At 41.7% G+C, this 21,423-nt stretch overlaps 1 protein-coding gene across 2 annotated transcripts; it reads right to left on the bottom strand.

Moving 5' to 3' along the window:
- Nucleotides 1-87: 87 nt before the first annotated feature.
- On the bottom strand, nucleotides 88-18,760 carry zmym4.1 (zinc finger MYM-type containing 4, tandem duplicate 1). Of its 2 annotated transcripts, none has more exons than XM_080862262.1 (27): nucleotides 18,533-18,760; nucleotides 16,047-16,773; nucleotides 15,542-15,655; nucleotides 14,543-14,619; nucleotides 14,241-14,393; nucleotides 12,612-12,838; nucleotides 12,262-12,457; nucleotides 11,884-12,087; nucleotides 11,337-11,496; nucleotides 11,134-11,249; nucleotides 10,855-11,034; nucleotides 10,461-10,611; nucleotides 10,198-10,370; nucleotides 9,946-10,090; nucleotides 8,413-8,511; nucleotides 8,271-8,308; nucleotides 7,882-8,026; nucleotides 7,321-7,433; nucleotides 6,607-6,835; nucleotides 5,991-6,218; nucleotides 5,725-5,834; nucleotides 5,064-5,241; nucleotides 4,778-4,929; nucleotides 4,521-4,635; nucleotides 4,180-4,428; nucleotides 3,885-4,014; nucleotides 88-1,415 (listed from the first exon to the last, which is right to left on the bottom strand). In XM_080862262.1, the coding sequence occupies exons 1-27, from the start codon at nucleotides 18,593-18,595 to the stop codon at nucleotides 1,190-1,192; spliced, it is 4,698 nt and encodes a 1,565-aa protein (XP_080718388.1). In that variant the 5' UTR covers nucleotides 18,596-18,760; the 3' UTR covers nucleotides 88-1,189. The 2 variants fall into 2 exon arrangements, with proteins under 2 accessions (XP_080718388.1, XP_080718389.1); XM_080862263.1 differs by lacking the exon at nucleotides 18,533-18,760 and adding an exon at nucleotides 18,243-18,518.
- Nucleotides 18,761-21,423: the final 2,663 nt, after the last annotated feature.

The raw sequence follows: 21,423 nt of genomic DNA, 5'->3' as shown, positions 1-21,423 counted from the left end.
GAAATCAAATCACATTACAGATTCTGTCGAGACTAAGAGGCAGACCTCTCTCACAGGTGCAATTGTAGAGTCTCAAAAGAAAACAAGTGTTTTGAAGTTGTTTTTTTATTATTCAAAATGAACATATAATAGAAAACACTCAAGAGAACCTTGGCAGCCATACTCTAAGGGGGTTAAAATAATCTAGACATACACAAACGGACAGCTTTATTTGCTTTCATATAATACCAGAGCTCATTATGCAAAAACTCACTGCTTTAAGGTTTGTTTAGTATGAAATCCCAAAATGAGTTTAAAACTTTAGAGTTGTAGGCTTTTCTCTTCTCAGATTGCTTGAAAGTCATAATGAGGGATAGCAGCTACCTAACACTCAAATCTCTAATTTCTTAAAATGTAATTGAATCACTTCCAAAATCTTTAATCCCTTCAATCAGGCACCAATGATGATTTTTACATTGTTCGATGCTGTAATTTCTTTTCAGGTTGATAAGATCATTTAAAGTATCTGAGGATTATCTGTTAACCACAAAACACAACGTGTGAATTGTGTACATTTTCAACGTTTAGCATCACAACTTAAAAAGGAATCTGGAAGAAAAATCAATCAAATCATGATTCAGGTAAAATCTCCAGTCAGATGTTAAAACTGTGTTTTCTCAAAGTGAGATTGCAACAATTCTTGAGGTGTGCAAAAGTACTGACCCAGGAAATATTCTAACTACTGCAAACACAGACGTGTTCATTTTGGCCTCTGAGGTGTGAATGTAGTGAAACTAACAATATGCAGCTCTCTATTCGGGACCTCCATCACTCCGAGATGGAGGGCTAGCTTTAGAAAAACTTGGAAGTCCAGTGTGCACAGGAAGGTCAGGAATCATAACACATGGAAGGAGATAAAAGTAGTATTTTCCATAAGACACAACCACATAAACACAGGAGGGCAGCTGCGTGCCCTGCTGAGCAGTAAACAGTCTTTAATGCTGAGTCCAGCATCTCAGCCTCACCTCTACATAAGCGATGTGAATCGGAGGTTCTGTCCAAACGTGCGTTTGAAATGTGACTCTTTGCTGTTTCATACTGCTGTTGTGAATGTTTTTTTTTCCTGTCCGTTTATGTTCAGCGAACATTTTTGATAATATCCAAACATTTACATCACTAGCTGCAACTCCGGTAAAAGGTCACTTCACGTTCACTCCGAATCCTCCTCCTCCTCCTCGGGTATAAACGGTGGGTCATCGCTCGTCTGCTGCTTTGTGTCGAGATGCAGCTCTCTGACTGTGAGGATGCGGATGAGCATGGCCTCCATGGTGGTGTCATCCAGAGCGGTGGAGGAGAACCACAGCGGGCTGTTGGGGACACAGCAGCGCTCGGGGTGCAGGTAGAACATGTTGGTTCGCTGCTTAACCGACTCCGAGCTGGGCGGAAGAAACAGGAACAAAGATTTAGATCAATGTGCTGATAAATCAGAGTAAAATGAGGGTCGGCCAGTGGACCATCTCAATCCAGCCTTCCACATCCAAACAAGAAATAAACTTTAAAAGAATCAATGAGTGGCAGGTTTTATTAGTCTTTACTGACATTTAACACTTACCGTATTTTCACAACCATAAGGCGCACTTAAAAGTCTTAGATTTTCTTCAAAAAGTACGGCGCGCCCTATAGCGCAGTGCGCCCTTTGTGTTGTAAGGAGGACGTAGTAGAGAACACCATGAGAACGCTAAAGGGTGAAGTGTGTGCGTTGACTTTATTGCACATACCTGTATAAAAGAACAGGTATGTGCGTTATGCAGGACACCGTTGTTTTAACAACCCTGAAAATGGCAAAGAGACACGCTTACGAAGCACAGAGGAACATGGAAATCGAGCAGCGGCGAGAGAATTTAAGATTAATGAATCGATGGTTCGCAAGTGGAGGAAGCTGGAAAACAAGCTCCGGCAGGTCAAGAAGACGCAGCTGAGTTTCCGCGGACATAAGGCAATCATCGAGCAAAGAACGAGCGGGAGAAGCGTTTCGACGGTCACCATTCGGCTAAAAGCAGTTTCACTTTCACTTTTTATGAAACGGTGCCATTTTTCCATCCGGACCAGGACTACGGTAGCGCAGCAACTTCCAGCGGATTATAAGGAAAAGCTGGCCATCTTCCGCTCCTACTGCAGCAAACACATCGGCGACAAACACATCCAGCGATGGATGACCGATGGAGACCACAGTTTAACCAAGAGTGGAAACCAGCGCCGGGCGAGTTACGCCACAATTTGCCAATGGATTGTAGATGCTTGGGCTAACATGTCTGCTGGCACTGTTGTTCGAGCTTTCGCGAAAGCCGGCATCATTTCCGAGGAGCCGCACGGCACGGAAAGTGACTCTGACAGTGAAGAAAGTGAACCTGGCATGTTTGATGAAGATTTAGCGCAGCTGTTCAATTCAGACACAGAGGATGAGGACTTCGATGGGTTTGATTGATGATAAAAATGTGAGTACCAAACTTTGTTTTGCTCCTGCTTTATTTTTAAATACGCACACTTGTATGCTTGTGTGTTGTTGATGATGACGATTACTGGTAATAAAAATGTGAGTAAGGTACCGAACTCAGGTTTGCTCCCGCTTTATTTTTAAATACGCATACGGTACTTGTATGCGCCCTATGATCCAGTGCGCCTTATGTGTGTGTTAAATACAGTAATGGCACACATAACTGAGACTGCGCCTTTTAGCACAGTGCGTCTTATGGTCGTGAAAATACGGTAACCTTTTATTAGTTGTGCAGTAGTGCAGATCAGGCAAGTGGCAAATGTCGGCTCATTTAAATGTTATGACGCTTAATATTTCAAGTGTAACTTATTATCATATTTAAATTTAAATAAAATTTAAAAGTAATATTAAAAAAAGATATTTCCTATTCCTCTAAAAGAAGGAATAACCTGCAACCTGCATATGGCCAATAAAGCATTCATTCAAATTCAAGTCATGTGATCAGTGTATTTTGCCAAATGGGAAACTGCATCTTTAAAAAACCCAACAAGCCTACTTCATGTAACACAAATGAAACAATATGCTGTCACAAGTAAGAAAACTCAGAGGTTAAGTTCAAATTTAAGGAGATGAATGAGAGGAAGGTAGTTAAGTGCAGAGTCTAAACTTCTCAGGCAGATCCTTCCAGAGCTTTGGTGCCCTGAAAGTTTAGCAGAGGAATACGTCCAACCTGAGCACGAAAAATCAAGATAATGTTTGGCTGAATCTGGCATATTTTCATGATGCATTTGTGTTAGTTAAAATCCTTCTTACATAAACAAACATAAAACTGGAGCTTCTGTCGCGATGCTGAAAGTGATGTGATCTCTTCTTCTGGTTTTAGATCAAACTCTCTGGGCTTAACTGAGCCCACTGAGTGAGTTTTTATTTGTACCTTTCAAAATACTGGTTTTAGACAGTTTTGTGAGCTACTCCTGTAATATCAGGTCTCAAAATCTGACAACAAACAATATATGCGCCACAAAAGAAGCGACTGTAGCTCAGGAGCTGCATCATCCCTTTTTTTAACCAAGTAGCTGTTGCAGGCCGAGAGGCCCCTGCAAAGGTCACCAGTCCGTCGCAGCCTAACACAGATAACTAACCTCACCTACAGCTTATTTAGAAGAAGCAAACAATCAAGTTTTTGTACTCTGGAAGGAAACCTACACAGGCACAGAGAGAAAATACAAACTAGACACTGAAAGATTAAATAAATATACCTATTTAAAATAAACTGAACATAGCAGTTATGTGGGAAAGGTAATGCAAGATTATTGTGCAGCCATTTACTTCACAAAGTTCACGTGCTGAAAGCGGAGTCCAACCAGCCACAGATCCATCACGAGTGCACCAGTGGTTGTACAACACTCACCACTTTGAGAGGTAGAACTCGTAGAGTCTCACGGGACAGCGGAGAGGGTTCTCCGTGTTCTCCATCATCTCCAGGATTTCTTCTTTACTCTCCTCTTCCTTTCGCTTCTTCGCTGGGCCACCCTCTGCATCTGAAGAGGACACATACAGACAGTGTGCAAGTTTCAGGATAATTTGTACATGAAAACAGTCAGAATCTGTTTGACTGCTAATTTTAGGTGGACTGTCGACTCTTAACTGCAAAATCAACGCGTTTAGCTCTGTGTGTTTAAATCTGGCGTTCTGCACGTTGGTACCTGACTCCGCCTCGGGTCCGGACAGCGGTGGGTAGAAGCGCAGGAATGTGGTCTTGGTGTTGTTTAGATTGGTTTTTGTGCAGCGCATGACGTGTGCAAAGGACAGCTGACGGTGCTGCTCCACCTTGGTGAAGCCAAAGTACTTGCAGCAGAAGAAGAGCAGAGTGTTGAGGAGGACGATGGGGGAGTACGCCCCCAGCTGTTTACAGTCCCACAAAAACTCCTCCTCTACACGGGAGTGGATATAACCTGCGGAGGGAAAGTGACCCGCTGTAAATCTGAGCAAACAGACGTTCGTTTGTGTAACACTGACAGAGACAAAGGTGGTGTTGGAAACTCACCACTGGGTGTGATTGAAGGTTTGAAACCTCGCAGCAAGTTGGTGAACTCAGTGGAAAACTTGTTATAGAAGCGATCCATGAAAATGTTCTCCACACGACCGTTTTGAAACAGATACTGCAGAGAAAGACAAAAAGTTTAGAGAACCAGGAAAGTAAAGGAAGTTTGGACTATGTTAGAAAATGGTTAGATATACATGTCATCATATTTATAAGTGTATCCATATTTACACTTAGTTTCTCTGAGAAAAATGTCTTGCCTGTTGGATGCCGAGGCAGAGGTAAAACATGGTGTCGGGCGAGTACGGCTCTCCGTTTGGTCGTTTCACCTCAGCGATGAAGCAGCAGAGGCCGTAGCTGAGCTCAGCGGTGGTGCAGCTAAGAAGATCCTCCTTCAGCTCCAGAGGACGCGCTGACATCAAGATTAAAAGCCATGTTTGTTTGTTTTTAATTATAAAGTCTTAACAGAGACAGGAAAGTCAGAGAATGCAGGAAATGCAGCCCGAAGTGCTGCAGTGTTCAAATGCATTTTATATTCAGACTTACAGCCAAAGCGTGGATTCTCCAGGTTGGGCTGAGTTTGCCTCCACTGGATCCATCGCTTCCAGGCATCAACTCCATATTCACTCTTCAGTTTTGGGATTTCTACTTCCACGGGCTTTTTGGAAGTACTCTTTGCCGAAGACGTTTCAGCAGCCTTAGACTGACGCTGTGGCTTACGACCCTGTGATAACATATAGAGGATGCATTATGGGTATATGTCTGTGAAGGTTCTCAGTCATCCAGGTCATCGTAGTCTAAGGAGCTTGCAAAGAAAAGCGTCTGGACTTCTTTAAGTTGCTTGAAGACGTTTCACCTCTCATCCGAGAAGCTTCTTCTGACCATTATGGGTATAATGGGGACATTTTAGACAACACAGACCAAAGTCATTCAAGTCTTGCAGCTCTGCAGCCTTCTTTGATAAAACCATGCTGGTTATTTTTATGTCCCCATCTAAAGGAGGGAGACATTTAAAACTTTTATTTAAATAAAGAAAAAGAAGGAAAAGGTTGAAAACCTACTATGTTATACTACTACTACTGTTTCCTGTTTTGACACATAATTATGGGTGGAGGGGTCACACGACGCCATCTTTTTGTTACATCATCTCCTTCTCTAATGTTTTGTTGCATATAAAGCCAGCTTTAGATGTGTAAGCAGCAGTTACCCTCTTCTCTCTGGCTTTCCTGTGAGCTTGTCGTCGTACTGGAGCAGCAGGCGGGGGGCTTGGGGACTTGTTGCACTGCTCTCTTTGTTTGGCCATCCTTTCCAGAGTTTCTGGCAATGACATGACATCAAACATGAGACTAAACGCGCAAAAGCCCAGAGCAGATCTTTGAAGGGGTTAAAGTAAAAATGTCCAAAGAAATGTAGATAAACTGGAGATAAACTCCCTGAACGTCCAGTATTATGGGTGTATGCCTATCATCTCACCAACAGTGAAGTCGGCTTCGATGTCCATGGGAGGCGGACCAGGAGGTGGTGCGGGCTCGGGCTCACTGGGCATGCCCACAGATACATCTAAAACTGAGTTGAACTTCTCGCTGGCGTAGGTTTTACTTGGCGACAAGGGCCCCGCGTCAGAGGAGGCATCCTCCCAGCTATTGAGGAAAGTGGCCAGTTCGTCGGTGTCCAAGTCATCACTGTAGTTACTGACATGGTCTACAAAACAACCATCACACTGTCTGTTAGTACAGCATGAATACACTGTTAATAACATCAAAACTATCTGTATGGGAATAAAATGATGCAACTTTGACAGATAACTTGGATGAAATCCTAACATGTGCACGCTGACGTTATTAAAGTTAATTAATTATGCATTTACAAAACTAAATTATAAATATGACAACATTTCTTTAGTTTTAGTCAGTTTGGTCAAATATGTCAATACTTCCTTCAAGAGCCACTGGTGCACAAACAAAATAAAACTTAATAAACACAAAACTACAATAGCTTTAACTGTTTAACCCTGTAATATGATGGCTTGATGGCCTTGAGTACCCCCTACTTTCATCTTTTCGTGGCCTCATTAAATGTTTCGTCTCACCATCTGTGACAGGTGCTTCTTGCTTTTCAGGCGTTTTCTTCACCGCTTTTTCCTCTTTGCGCGTCTCCGGCTTGTCGTTATTCTCGTCGTCTTCGGCCACCATCTCCGCCATGAGGATGAGTTCTGCCTCGTATGGATCGGACGGGATCTTCTGTTTGATCTCCTGGATGGTTTCCACAATGCGCTCAGCACTGTCCATTGTCACAGGAAGAAACATTGGCACAGGAAGCTGAGGTAGAAAGAAAGAAGGAGCTCATGAGTGGGACCTTAGTAAGGGCAAAAACAAAGCTGAAGATTAAAGGAGTGTGTAATGTAATTTATCCATGGCGAGAGCCTATCCCAGCTGCCATAGGGCAAGAGGCAGGGTACACCGCAGACAGGTCGCCAATCATTTGAACATCCTGTCTGAATCAAAATGCTATGGGTCACGGGGTCACGCCTATGGTTCATGTGTAAATATATGCGCCCATTTGTTGAGCTACATGTTTTACTTCTTGCTGCTGTTTTTGTTACAGTGTTACAGTGCATGGTTTTGTCACAAGCATGTTAACAGATTCCCAAATAAAATCCATCTTGATCTTAAAATTCCTCATTTTAATTATTCTAAATAAACCTTAAAAAGACAAATGTAAATTCTAAGACAAAAAGTTATGGGAAAACTTTGAATTAATTAGAAATAATAAAGTTCCAAGGTGGTTGCATTGTTAGACATACAGGTAACGGCAGGCCGACAGGCTTGGGAGTGCACTGGCTGTACATGTTCATGGGTACAGGAAGGTACACCGGCACAGGAACAGGCAGGATCACCATTTTTGGGAAGATATCATCTACAGAGAGAGAAAAAAAGGGAATAGTAGTCGTGATTAGATAAGAACATGGCACAGAGTTTGCTCTTGCAGTAAGTATGTTTAAAGAGGAAGCATGTACAGTGTGCAAAGACAAACAAATACTTTACATTTAGTCTTGTCTGTAAAATCGTGAGCATACATTAGTGCTCTGCCCAGAAAGTTCAAACTTCAAAGCATCAGTTAAGCATTTGAATAAGATTCCTCTCCACAAGCATTCGCTGTCTTCATAACAACATAAGCTTAGCTGATTATGACCCTTACCCTTTAACCTGTGTTTGTGACCCGAGCGTTAAACGCTGTGAAGTGCAGCTAGCAGCAGTAATTCAGCTGTAATCAATCAGATTGAACAGCTATTTGAAGCTTTTTAAACACAGAGTAAAGCGGAGGTGTTGCCCTGACAGAGACACTGCCTGTGTGCTTCTTTTACCCGTCTGTGCCTCCACGTCGACCGTCTGCGTTTTGCAGGAGACTCCTTTGTTCTGCACCAGCGGTCTACACAGCAGAGCCTTGTTCTTCAGGATTTTAGTCGGGGGAGGAGGATGAGTCTTCACCGTTTCGGTCTGAATGCTGATCTGAAGGACAGAAAAATGACAATAACATCTCTAAAGTTACTCATCTGTAACACTACACGGGCTACTTCCTTCAAGCTAAAAGTGACTGAACTAAATGTCCCAAAGATTTCCTTTTAAAAGCAAAAGTGCGTCATTTCAACTAAGAAATATATTTTTCATAAACATAACTTACACTGAAAAAAAGGAATTGGAAAAAATACAACTGTATACAAAAAGAATACATGAATTTAAAAAATGTACTTACGTGTCCAGAGGTCTTTGACTGAGAGTTTGATGCTGTACCTGCAGAAAAAAGGCAAAATATGAAACTCGTGCAGCTACTGATGATTAACAGTACAAAATGATTTCTTTTTAATATCTTGCGTGTGTTTGTTTTTGTTTTGTACTTTGTTGGGCACTTCTATCAGAAGTGTTAGGTTTTCCTTTTGGCGTGCCAGCGAGCGAGATGACGTTGGCGATCACAGGTGTGGCCTCTCCTGTGCTGGCTGAAAGCAAAACAGCAACAAACTTAAAACGTCTCAGTAGGAAGTCGCTCCCGACTTCTTCCTAAATCCTCAGAGAGAGGCATTCTTGGTCTTACTTTGTGACCCAGTTGCAAAACATTTTTTAGTTTTTCTAGTTTAAGAATTAAGTTGTGGGGCTTTACAAATTGTGGCAGCACTCTTTAATGCATAGAACTTGCAATACCAAAGTATTGATATATGTATGTGTGGATGTACAGCTGTATACACGGGCATATATTGTCTTCCCATGACCTCATAATATTTTGTCTGTTTTGTTTGGTTTTGTTTGTCTGTTTTGTTTTTCTGCATAAAAATGTTCCTAAATAAATAAAAAGTATCAAAAAAAAGAATTAAGCTGTGCACGACTGGTAAACATTTAGCTTTGTTGCCTTAATAGTTAGTACCAGAAATATTCATATTTTATTAAAGAACAACAACAGTTAACAGCTGGTGTCAAACATGCAGTCCAGTGTTGCAGCAGCTCAGTTTTACAGTCTTGCATGCAATGCAAATGTTGCCATCAGATGATGAACGAAACAGTCAGTGCCATCCAACTTCACATTGACTCATTCATGGAGATTATACATTACACTGCAACAACTGTGCATGCGGTGGGCATCAAAGAAGCCGACAGTGTTGTCTCGGAGCTGTCTGCGTCCGCAACACAGTATGAATCTAGGCCTCAGTGCCTCTTTGATTTACCACATTAGCATTTCTTGATGGTCTGTCTTTACAGCAGCACAGTGGTTAAGGCTGTGGGGTCACAGTAAGAGCTCTGTGGGTTTTCTGTGAGGAATTTATATGTTCACCATGTGTCTGTGTGGATTCTCTCCAGGTGACAGTTTCTTCCCACAATCCTGAGACGTGCATGTTATGTTACATAGTAATTCTAAATTGGCCTTAGGTGTCAACATGACCACAAATGATTGCACATCTCTCTGTGCTAGCCCTTAACATCAAACTGGCCACTCAATCAAAAGAAAGTAATACTTCGCTTTACTACAGTTTTAAAGACTGCTAAGGAAAGCTTAGCCAAACTCATCAAACCCAAACTGATTTTATCAAAAGCAGCAGCTTCAAAAGTCATTAATTAAACTTTAAACATGTCTGAATAAGCCTCACTCTATTCTAGCTGTCATAGGTTGAGGCAAATTACACCCTAGACAGCATGCCAGTCCATCACAGGGCTGACTCAGAACCTCACACTCCTGAAACCAGTTTAGATTACTCCAACACTTAAGTAAAACAGGAGGAAACACAGAGACTGGGAGAACGCACAGGTTCCACACAGAAAGCTCCGCCCAAAAAGGCCGATCAAACCGGTGAGGCAACAGTGCTAACCACTACACCATTAAAAAAAATATATAAATCAGATGAAGTTACAGATTCAAACAGGGATAAAAACACGGTATGCACCTTTCACGACTTCACCCTGCGTGGCCACTGTCTCACAGCAGAACTGCAGCAGACAGCTGAGGTCGCAGAAGTGTTTGACTTCCCCGAGCATGGGAAGGCTCTGCTTTAGCTTCCCTTTCCGCCCGCAGGTGTCGCACTTTGCAACCTGAGTGGAAAAGCAATGTGTTTACGTGGAGGAGGAGATCATGCTCACGGAGATTACCGCTTTGGTGTAAAACTATGATTTTAATATCTTTACTGCGGTTTGCTTACGTGGCAGAACAGCATGGTGTACTTGGACCTGCACTCCTCCGAGCAGAACTCCTCCGTCGAGCCTCCGTACTGTGCCGTCACCAGCTTCTTTGAAACGGAGTGGCAGTAAACACAGGAGTGACAGTGCTTCCCCCAGTTTTTACTCAAGTCGTGTCTGAACAGGAGCTTACAGCCTGGACACACAGAAATAAATAAAATAAACACAGATTTCAGAGCAGAATCGGGTTCTTACAGCTGACGAATCGATTTCCACGACTCCTTACCGTCGCTGCAGAAGTAACAGTCTTTGTTGTTGACTCTCTTCACGTCTCTGGTGATCTTTTCGATCATACAGTACTCGCACACACTCGTCACGTTGTTGGCTTTCTTAAACTCGTGAGAACAGTCCACGCTGCACAGAAAAACCATCTTGTCCTGCACGCACACACAGAAGATACAAATCATGAGAAATGTCAGCCTGAACGGACAAGGTCTATTTTCTGTGTTCATTTTCTTGAAAGTGTTGACAAGACTTTACCCGAGAGGACCAAAAGCATTTCAGGTCCTCATCCGAAATGCCGTGACTTTCATTTAAAGCCCACAGGAACACTGTTGTGGTATTACTGATCTCTAAATGTAAAACTTTCCACTCATAATTTATTTGTTTCCATTAATTACCTTCATTTGGATGAGCTCAGGTTTAAAAGTGATGACGCGGGAGCACTGGAAGCAGTTCACTTTCTGGGACACTTTTGCCTCCTGTTGCACTGGCGTTGTACTAACGGGCTGAATTTGGGACGATCCCATGGGCAGCTTCGTAAAAACATTCACCTGCTTCTGCGACTGCTTAAATTTTTCCTAAAGCGCAGAAAAAGAAACAACAGAAGTCTGAAATACCAGCTTTCATTTTTCAAAAATCTTTCTTAGGTTTGTCTTTAAATAACTTTAAGTAAATACCTGAAAAGCCATGACACACGGGAGAGTGCAGAAATTCCTGATTGAGGTATCGGACATGGCCAGGTGGTAGGACGGTACGCTGTTTTTGCCACAGTTATCACAGTTTATCCGAGCACCTGAAACCAAATTAATCCATCATAAACAATCATTTAACAAAAACAAGTACAAGGTTTAATCTTCAATGAGAAGCTGGTATCGCGTACCTGAAGAACTAACAGTCTGGACTTTGTACGCCATCACACAGCTGCTGCTGCAGAAAAGATCCACAGAGTCATCACTGTTTTTGCTGTCCACCATTTCTGCCACAAAGCGGGCGGTGCGACACATTGTGCACGGCTGGGTCATCTTGGTTATCTTGCTTTTCTGTGAATTAATTTTAAAAAACAAATATGAGGCATGTTGCAAACAACCTCAACCGTTTTAACTCTCAGAGTAAGAAAGAGGAGGCGAGAAAGTTAACTGGCTTTGTTTCCCACATGTGCTGACACTCAGTGCAGGCATGCAACTTTAAAATAGTGCTAAAAAATTTAACTCTTTCCCCTATAGAGTCGAAATCTGAAGACCCCCTCTGTTCTTTTAATGAACAGTTTAGACACCACCAATAAAGTTTGCAGGTTTTTCAAAGGGTAGCTCCACATGCAGAGACCACCCTCTGCCTTCTGAGTTACTCAAACTGGGCTTTCAAGAGTTCAAATGAAGACTAATTCAAAATAAATGTATCTGCAATGAAGCAGAGAACTGTTTCCATACCTCTTTGTATTTCCCCAAACAATCCAGGTTGCACACGGTTTTGCTGCCCTCTTCCAGCTTCAGCATGAGCGGTTTGCTGTGGCAGTACGAGCCACAGTTGGCGCAGCCCGCCATCGAAAGGTTATTTACTGTACGGAAGCGGTTAAAGCAGGCGTCACTGCACATCTTGTGGACAGCGCCGCTCAGTATCACCTCATGTTTGCTCTGCAGAGAGACGACAAAGAGCAGCACGGGTGAAGAGTGTTCACACTATCAGCATAGTTTCATATGGTGTAAATAACGCATGAGACAACGAGGACATTTTTAACACGGTTTGGATAATTCTATATTAAATAATTGAAATAATCATTAGCGGCAGTCCTGTTCTGTTCGACTTACGACACAGTATCTGGTGCACATGCTGCAGAGTGACTGTGGTACAGTCTGTAGAGCTTTCACAGCAACAGCAGTTTTCCTGAAGTTGGAGACAGTTTTCTTGTAGTTGAAGGACGTCAGGCAGATCTGGCCACAGAACTCTTTCATGAGTCCTTTGAGATCCGGAGCCAGGATGACGTCTTGAGGCCGAATTATCAACCTAAAGGAACGAGAGGAAAAGAGGCCAAGGAGAAATCCAAATTCAATCAAACTACAATGCAGTTTACTTTGAGGCGTATCATTTGGTGACATTACTTCACCCATCAAACAGTAGTAATAACAGTAGTAAGCCTACTCTCGTCTGCAGAACTCACTTTTGGCAGTTGTGGCAGATTTTAGTGGCTCCCCTGGCCTGAGACAATGAGAGGCAGGTGGTGGAGCAGAAGAGCGCTGGAGAGCCCTTCCTCTGGAAAGCCGTCTGTCCCTTCATCAGGTTCTTCTTACAGTGAGCGCAGAACATGTGCGAAGACGGCGGGCTAACGATGGGCAGCGTCTGCGTTTCAGAACTCTCAGAATACACGGATCCGATCCTCAGGTCCTCCTTTCAACATGAGAGAAACGTCAGTAACGGTTCAGGGATTCAGGCTTCATTCTCAGAAACTGGACCCAGACCAGATCCTGACTGATGATGTTATATATTATTATATTATACTAGCAGCAACAGATTTTCTCTTTGGTGTTCTCCGGGTTTCCCACAGCTGTGGAATTTTCTAGACATCAGCTAAGGAGATCCACGTGACAATGAAAATGTCCAAGCTAGTGAGATCTGACACTAAACAGTTTTAAACCTGCAAAGTCCAAATGTGACAACATGTCATGTTCTGCCACCAAACCTATCACTTACACAAGTAATCATATGTTTGCAGCTGGTTTCCTGCTGCTGTTAACTCCATGTAAGAAAGAATAATTCTCTTCTTCCTTCAATTTCCAGATTTCAGGTGTGAAAAGGTTTTAATGCTGCAAAGTAGTGAATTAACCATATTTTATGGCAATGGTGTAATACTGGTAGAAATATGTTGCTTTAGGAACTACGTGGATATTTCAGGAAGTCTAGTTTGAGGTACAGATCTGTGAGTCTGAACCTCTTCCTGCACTCTGGTTTATTACAGGAGTGGGAAACGCACTGCAGGTTTTTGATATCACCCTGAATCAAATAACTAGTTCATCACCAGGCCTCTGGACATATTGATATTGATTTAGCCATTTGAATCAGCTGTGTTGGATCAAGGACACGTCTAAAACCTGCAGGACACCGGCCCTCGAGGCCTGGAGTTCCCCACCTCTCGTCTATTAGACTCAGTGTCAGTCATGCCAAGTATACAATAGCCAGAATAAAGAACTGATGAAACGAAGAAACCAGTAATTATCCTGAAACATGCAAGTTCATGTGTGAGTCTACCTGATCTTGTCCCAGTTTTTTTTTGTCTTGGTATCATTGCTGCTCACAGACTGGCTCCATACATACAAGTTACCCCCTCCAACTATCACAAGCAAGCCAGAGGACAACCACTCTCAGTGTTCTAGGTCTAATGCAGGGTGTCCGGTTATATGGACATGCCCAAACCATCTCAAATTCTCAGATTCTGAAAGATTCTCCTCCTTCATATACGCAGGCCTGTTCTCCCTCTGTCGTTGTCGTAACTTCCACCTTTTTTTGGGACCACTCCATCATACTCCCAGCTCGTGTCAAGTGTTCTTTTGCAGCCACTTTGGACTCGTTGTTTTACACCTTTGCACTACAGACATCATGTGCCTCTTCCTTTCCAGCCTTTTTGTTCACTACATGGGTTTTGAATATCAAATATTTCATTTCAGTAACTGCTGTTCCATCTCCCAAACTTTCTGCAACTGTCTCCACACCTGATCGTTGCGTGACAGCTCTGCATACGCTTGCCAAATCTAATAGCATAACTCCACAAATCCTTAAGCAGAGTGTGTCTCACCCTTGCAGTATTAGGCTCATCTTTCACACTTGCTGTAGAGGAACTGGACATTAGAGCTTGTTCATATTCCTCATCCACCGGCTCGTCCTTCACAGTGACCAACGGAGGTGAAGGAGACAACTTGACACTTTGGGTTGAAGTGTGCAGCCTCTCCTAGAACAAGGAGTACATGTATATGCTGTTTATTTTGACGGAAAGCTTATGGCGACAGCCTAATCAATAGTTTTCGATGAACTTTCACGTATATTAATAGAGCAGGTAAGAAAAGCCTGAAACCTAAATTCTATCTTACTTCTACTTACAACGTCTAATCTCGGTATAGAAAGCTTGACGACTTTCATGCCGTTCAACATCATCGCCGGTGACGAGCTGTCTCTTCCTACAAGAACACGTGAGCAGCGTGTGAGCAAGTGTAAAAGGAAGTGAACACAAAAACATGAAGAACATGAATGAATGACAACATTCACAACTGTCACTGTGTCGGACAAAACAAAATTCATACTGAACGACGGTCTGAGTGTTAAGATATTTAAAAAAAAGATTGTGTTTTTAGTGGCTCTATGGTGTCATGGTTTAATCATTCATTTAACCAGTCAATGATCCCTCGTTTAACCCTGGGAGGAGACAAAAATACCTCCAGGGTTGCTTCAGGAAGGGAACCTGGTGTAAAACGCCTCCAAATCAAACATGCTCGTGAATAACAGAGCAGCCGAAAAGCAGCTTTATGTTGGGAGTGAGCCATTAAACTCAAAAATATTCAGCAATGTTAAATTTTATTCAGTGTTTTCTTAGTTGCACAGTTACAACCATTTTAACCAACTAAGAGCCAAAATGCTGAGATGCTTGTTTGCCTTTGACCATTTCAGAAGGGACAAATACTTCCTTTATTAGCGTGTTCCCTTTTGGCTGCATGTGTAAACATAACAGGTCAGCACACAGCAGCAGATCTGTATCACTTTATTTGATGTATATCTCTGCATTTTAATTTCTATCAATAACAAGAAAAAAAAGAAAATTGGGTTTGTTCAGTCAAATTTGAAAAGATCTTTGGACTCTAATAAAGCATAAGTATTTCACAAAGGTTCAGTCAGGATAGTCGTTTCATTTGAACCGTACCATTTTAGTCTTGTTATATACAATTTATGTGTGTGGATTTCTAGGGGTGGTTTTCTGTTTATTTATTACAAATTTAATAAATTTAACGAAAATATTAATATTAAAGTTTATTCTGCTGCCAAGATTTTCCACATAATGAGATTTTAATTTCGTACTATTTGTATTTTGGCATTAAGATCACCCACCTGTACTTCCTGTGGCCTCAGACGATGGAGACGAGCTGGACTGCATCAAGTCTGAAGTTGTGGGTTTTACATCAGCTTCCTCCGTAACAGAGTTACTGTCCTCCGTCACTGAGGCTGTGTGGGAATTTTAAAGCACAGCATTTAGTGGGATGATGAAAACTACGCCTTGTTGAGAGACTTTCTGCCATGCTGCCTTTAAAGGAGGAGTGAAAGCATTTCTAAAGCTCAGTGTGCTCTGACGTGGACTCGCAGAGGGTTGCAGGGTAACAAAGGTCAAAGGGTCTTTTTAAAGAAGCCTGTCTGCATTTAAAAGTTACAAAATGTTTGTAGTGGTCGCTTTTTAGGAAATACATTTTTGGCCTTTAGCAGATGAAGGAGTGTCAGGGTAGATGTTTTCTCATATTTGCTGATATTAAAAGTTTTATTTATTTAGATAATTTCCTACAAGATCATAAAGATTCTATTTTGCATCTACAAATGTACCAATCAAAGAGCATCTTTATACCTGTATTAGAAGCATCAGGTGAGCGGCTGCTTTCCATATCCTTCAAGCTGTTCTGTTCCTCCTCTTTCATCTGAGCTTCCTGCTCCACCTGATCCACTGTACCGATGTCCATCATCTCATCGAGTTCATCGCCCGCTGTCAAAACCTTTGGTTTACAGCAGATGGATGACTCCTGCTCTGTGCAGACTTCCTCCTTAGTGTCATTGCTTGTGTCCATGTTTTCATCAGTGTTTTTTATTTCTTTCTCCTCCTCACGATCAGGAGCTACGTCCATGCATGCATCCTCACTGACATCTGCTACTGCAGGGCTTTCCTCTTGGCTCTCATCCTTCCCTGCAAGATCTTCTGCCTTTGACTCAACCCCTTCATCAGATATCACCTCAAGACCCTCGTCACATTTCACCTCAGGAGCCTCTTTTTGGGGCTCTGTGGTGCTACCTGGCTCACCATCATTAACCGTAACGGTCTCCTCTGTCTCCTCTGCAGAAAAAGCTTGTGATGGAGATGTAGAACCAACAGAGTGGATCACCTCAGTCTCAGTTTCTTTAAGTTCTGCTTCTTCACTTTCCATGTCTTTTTCAGCAGCAGCAGCATCATCATTATCCTCTTCCCTCTCTTTGGAAAGTTCATGGGAAGATTCATGAACGTGTTCCGTTTCTCCAGCGTCCACCGATGCTGCTGCTTCTGAAACTGCCTCCACAGCCTCTCCATCGGTCCCTTCTGTTACCTATGATGGACAATAGACAGTTTACAGAACACACAAGTCTCTGCTCTGTAACTAAGCCAATCACTAATGTCCACAATGGACAAAAACAGAACAATTAGTTCTGCAATTTCTAGATTTGCACTTCTATAAAATATGATATGCAGCAACGACTGCGAATCTGAGAATTCAATTATTTTTATTGTCATTCCAACAGATGTATTTACAGGCAGTAAAAGTAAATTTTGCACTCAGGTTCTGGTTAAAAGCCAACATAAAAGAGAACAGACAAGAGCAAGATATACAGAAACAAAGAATACAAAACAACAGAGGTGTGTGATGCAAAGACCAGATGAAAGCTGACCAATAAAAACTAATTTTAGAAACCAAACATTTATATCTGCACTTCCTGCATAGCTGTGAGTATTTTATGCTGTGTCCGTTTTAGTGTTTTGAAAGGAGACTTCTTTTAAAGACCCAAACATTTCTGTCACTCCTCATGCATGGTGGGGTTTTAAAATAATTAAAACACTACAGATACATTTAAAATCTTTACTTAGCTACGCTGACGCAACTCAACCAGATATGCTTCTTCTTTTTTTTTTTAAGATATTCACTCAAGACCGAACATGACTGTGTCTAAGAGTTTCAAAACCACAGGGCTGTGAAATATGAGCTGCACAAAACCTAAGTACGGCAGGAAACACGTCCCACCACTCTGTAGCCAAATTTAAACAAGGTGGTTGTTGTGCAGTTAATAATAAAGCTCTAAAATCAAAACCAAGTACAGAAATGTCTGCCAAACACCAGTTTAATCAAAGAAAGACTAAAAAGCTGTCTCAGACCTATAAATATCCATCTTTGCTGATACTGAATTCTCCTGCAGACTCATAATGCCCATGATGCTTCACTCTTCAAACTAAGGTGTTTGAAACACAAGCAGAGGAAATGGTCACACCGCAGGGATGTGCATACCACATTAATATAACCTCATTTTAGGGATATAAAAGCGCTACCATAAGCTGATCTGAAGCACTAAAAACACCGTGAACTGCTTCCATGTGCAGCAGGATCAAGCTCAGCAGTGTCTGCTTCTCTGACTGCATCGTGTAATTAATTAAATAACCTTTAAAACTATCAGTAGGGCTAGTCAGTGCTCAGGTTTGGTGCAGGTTAAAGACGACCGCATTTTGCGAAGCTAAATTCTGCAGCACGGATTTGTGCAAAGTTTAGCAGCCTAAGTTTGCAATAGAGGTACCTTATCAGGGACCATTTAATAAACACGGGGTGTGTTTCACACACACACACACACACACATATATATATATACACACACACACACACTCAGTACAGATTCAATGCAAAGGTTTAATTTCTGTTTTAGGCGTGCAGCAACACCATAACAAGTTAGCTTACTACAGCGTGGCTGCTGCACAAAGGTTTGACAAATGGCTGTAATACTCCGTTAGACTGTAGGTAATGGGTGTTATTACCTCTGTACAAGTCACTTTCTTGGAGTTAGCCATGTTTTGTTGATATATTAATTAGCAGACCTGTAAAGAGAGAACTACTAGCTCAGCCTTTGCTAAGCTAACGCTAACCTGCTTACAGATCCATGCAGCTACGACTGCGGTTAGTCTCCCTCCGTGTTTTCACCACGCAATAAATAACCTCTGCACATGTTAAATACCCGCTCTGTTTATAATTCTTTTGGATGCAGATATATGATTTTAAAAAGTGTAGTTCACCGCCGTAACAACGTGCACAGAATTACCGCGCCGACCTGCACAGGAGTCACTTGATTGGTGGTCAGACGTTCGCATCCGCTAGTTCCCGTATCGGCCATGGTGGTCCCAAATCACCAATTCTTTTAGTTTAATAATAAAATGCGACTAAGCAATGGTAAACAAACTCCAAAACAGAAAAACGTTTCAAATGCATCCCCTTGCTACAATCATATGCGTCCAGTCCAACAGGACCGTTTGTTTTCCTTCTTCTTCTTCGGTCAAGGTCTACCCCATCTTTGGGGTTGCTTTTCCGCCTCCTAGTGGCAAGAAAAATACTACAATGGTGGGAGCCAAAATAATATGTATCTCACCCAAATAGAACTGCTATTTGTATTTGTTGGTATCATAATAATAAATTGTATTTTGTACAGTGTTTCAAATGTTACACATTTAAAACGTCTTCACAGAAATAACCAAATAAACACCAAATAACATAAACGAGGCCAATGAAAGGTAAAACATTACAGTAAGTGAGAAATTTCTGAAGTAAACAACAGTTCAGGAAATTGGTTTTAACTAAGCACCAATCTTGTACGCCAGTAAAAGTAATTTTATCAATACACAACATAGTTTACATTGTTATCAGCAAATTTCTGCTGTTGACAGAAACAGGGCGTAAACACACTTTGTGCCTTCATGTGAATAAAGTAGAAACACACTAATTTGCATACACAACACACATGTTGGACTGTTAAAAAGAGCACAAAGGTTTTTATTTTAAGCTTATACAGTCTGTTTTATAGTTTTGAAAGAAATAATCTCTGACTGTATCAGCATGATCAAGATTATTTGCTATAAAACCATCAATATATATATCAGCATAACTACATTTTATTTTCTGTTAGTGGCTCATTAATCTGCAAAACCTTACTTTTTCATGCATGTTTTTTTTTCTATGCTATCTTGTAAAATAAGAAGAAATGAAGAGTGTAAAAAATGTAAACATGACCAAACCTATGCTGACATTAAATCATAGAAACCTAGTTTATCTACAACTTCGTCATGCTCAGTCATGTCCAGCGCTAATGTACAGTTCAGTCTGAAGGTGTCGGAGGTCAGACCTCTCTGCCCGGTTCTTCCAAATAACAAAGGGAAAAACTGGGCACTCTTCATGTGTTATTACTATGTTGAAACCTGGACAATCTATAGATCATCCAAACAAGGTAATCTGACCTAAATCCTAAAAGCCACAGACCTTTAAATTTAAAAAAAAAGAACTGATAATAATGCAGACAGGGCTGCCCTTGGACTACAATGGAGGAATCATTCATGTCATGTGTGGGGTGTATTTGTTTTTGGTGCTTCTTGCTGGAGCTTCAGAGAGGTTATCTTGCTGTCGAGCTCATCCATGAAGCCTTCGTCCACAGACTCCCTGTCTGCCTCCTCTCCTTCGGCCTCGCTGGGTAGAAATACGTGAATCTGTGTGCGAGCCGGACCAGCAGCCGGGCGCTGACTGCAGGTCAGAAGGCAAGGCTTCCCAACCACAGACAAAGGCTCTTCCTTATACTGGGAAGCTGAAGGCCGGAAGTCACCGTGCAGCATGTCTGAGCTCAGAGCAAGGTTGTGTGAGTGGCGTCTCACTGGTCTTGGCCTCGAGCTCGGCTGGATGGCGTGAGAGAGGTGAATAAAGGTCGGTCGACTGCAGCTCGAGACCTCCTGGTGGGGCTGGCTGGTCTTATAGGGGAACACGGAGGATGACTTGCTGAATGAAGGACGCGGTGGTGGTCGTTTCTGTAAAACACTGGGGCGACGGTTCAGAGAGAGTTCCTCGAACAGGAGGTTCTCATTTGTGGTGAAGAGGGATGGTTCACTGAAACTGGGGAACCAGACGGAGAGAAAAAAGGAAATAATTTTCAGTAATGCATATTACTAACAAGAGTAACAGTCTTCAGCCATGTTAGTGGCCCTGTGAGGGTATATTAAAAAATCAGTGACAAAGTGAGACGGGCACAAAATTACGAATAAAATAATAAAACAGAGACATTAGAAACTGTTTTTAATAGGTGTGCCAATAAATCCTAAAGCCTGAACCATGAAATAATTACAGAAAAATTCAAATTTATTCTATTTTTAAAAACATTAATTCACATATATGACTTTTAATTGATATCATATTTGCTGTATCTGGCTTTTCTTTTAAATTATTGCTTAAAAATGTACTTTGCTATTTTTTTTCAAGGTTTTTTGAGGGAAAGAAATCACACTAATGATGTAGAAGTCTCAAAAATTCACAAAAACTGTATGTATCAAATATACACTAGGAGGGAATGGCTAAAGTTCAACAGGAGAGATTTGAGAGATTTAGGAGCAAGTTTAGCAGCATTCATTACACAGGCAAAAAGATTTTACGTCTTATAGCCATTACAGCATAAACCCCTGGTTAGTGAATAGCCCCAAATCACAACAACAGTCACCTTAACGCACTTTATACTGTAAGGTACAGACTCTACAATTATACAGAAAACCCTCAACAATCAGACAACCCCTTTTTACAGGAAGAAACTTCCAGCAGAACCAGGCTCACTGATTAAGCTTGAGGATCATCTATTCAACTCATAATGGGAATCATAATTTACAAACCCCACAAAGCAGAATAAAATGATTTGCAAACCTCATAAACCCTGATTTTATTCACAATAGATTCACAATACTTAACACAGAAACTGAGACCATACATTCACCAGAAAAGGGTTTATTGGTGCCATAAATCCAATGAGCAGGTGAGTCATTTTTTGCACTTTTTGCTAAAGGGGGTGAGACCCCCTGCTGGCACGGCAAAGAAAGTGCAGGTTTCTCACAAGCTGCTTTTTTCCTTTATTTATAGTCTATATACGGACAAAACAGTGATCTCCTTACCAAAAAGAAACAAAGTCTGTATAAGTATTGA

Source organism: Rhamphochromis sp. 'chilingali' (genome assembly GCF_963969265.1).
Source record: "Rhamphochromis sp. 'chilingali' genome assembly, chromosome: 17".
NCBI lineage: Eukaryota > Metazoa > Chordata > Actinopteri > Cichliformes > Cichlidae > Rhamphochromis > Rhamphochromis sp. 'chilingali'.
Note: the sequence above shows the minus strand (reverse complement) of the source record. Positions and strands in the feature narration are given on the sequence as shown.

What these genes read in the sequence shown, in the direction of transcription:
- zmym4.1 (XM_080862262.1), bottom strand. Translation starts at nt 18,595, where the DNA reads ATGGCCGATACGGGAACTAGCGGATGCGAACGTCTGACCACCAATCAA. An exon ending in TGAGGCCACAGGAAGTACAG is followed by an intron (nt 14,620 to 15,541) that starts GTGGGTGATCTT and finishes GTGTTCTTGTAG; the next exon opens with GAAGAGACAGCTCGTCACCG. An exon ending in ACACCATGCTGTTCTGCCAC is followed by an intron (nt 10,091 to 10,197) that starts GTAAGCAAACCG and finishes TTTTCCACTCAG; the next exon opens with GTTGCAAAGTGCGACACCTG.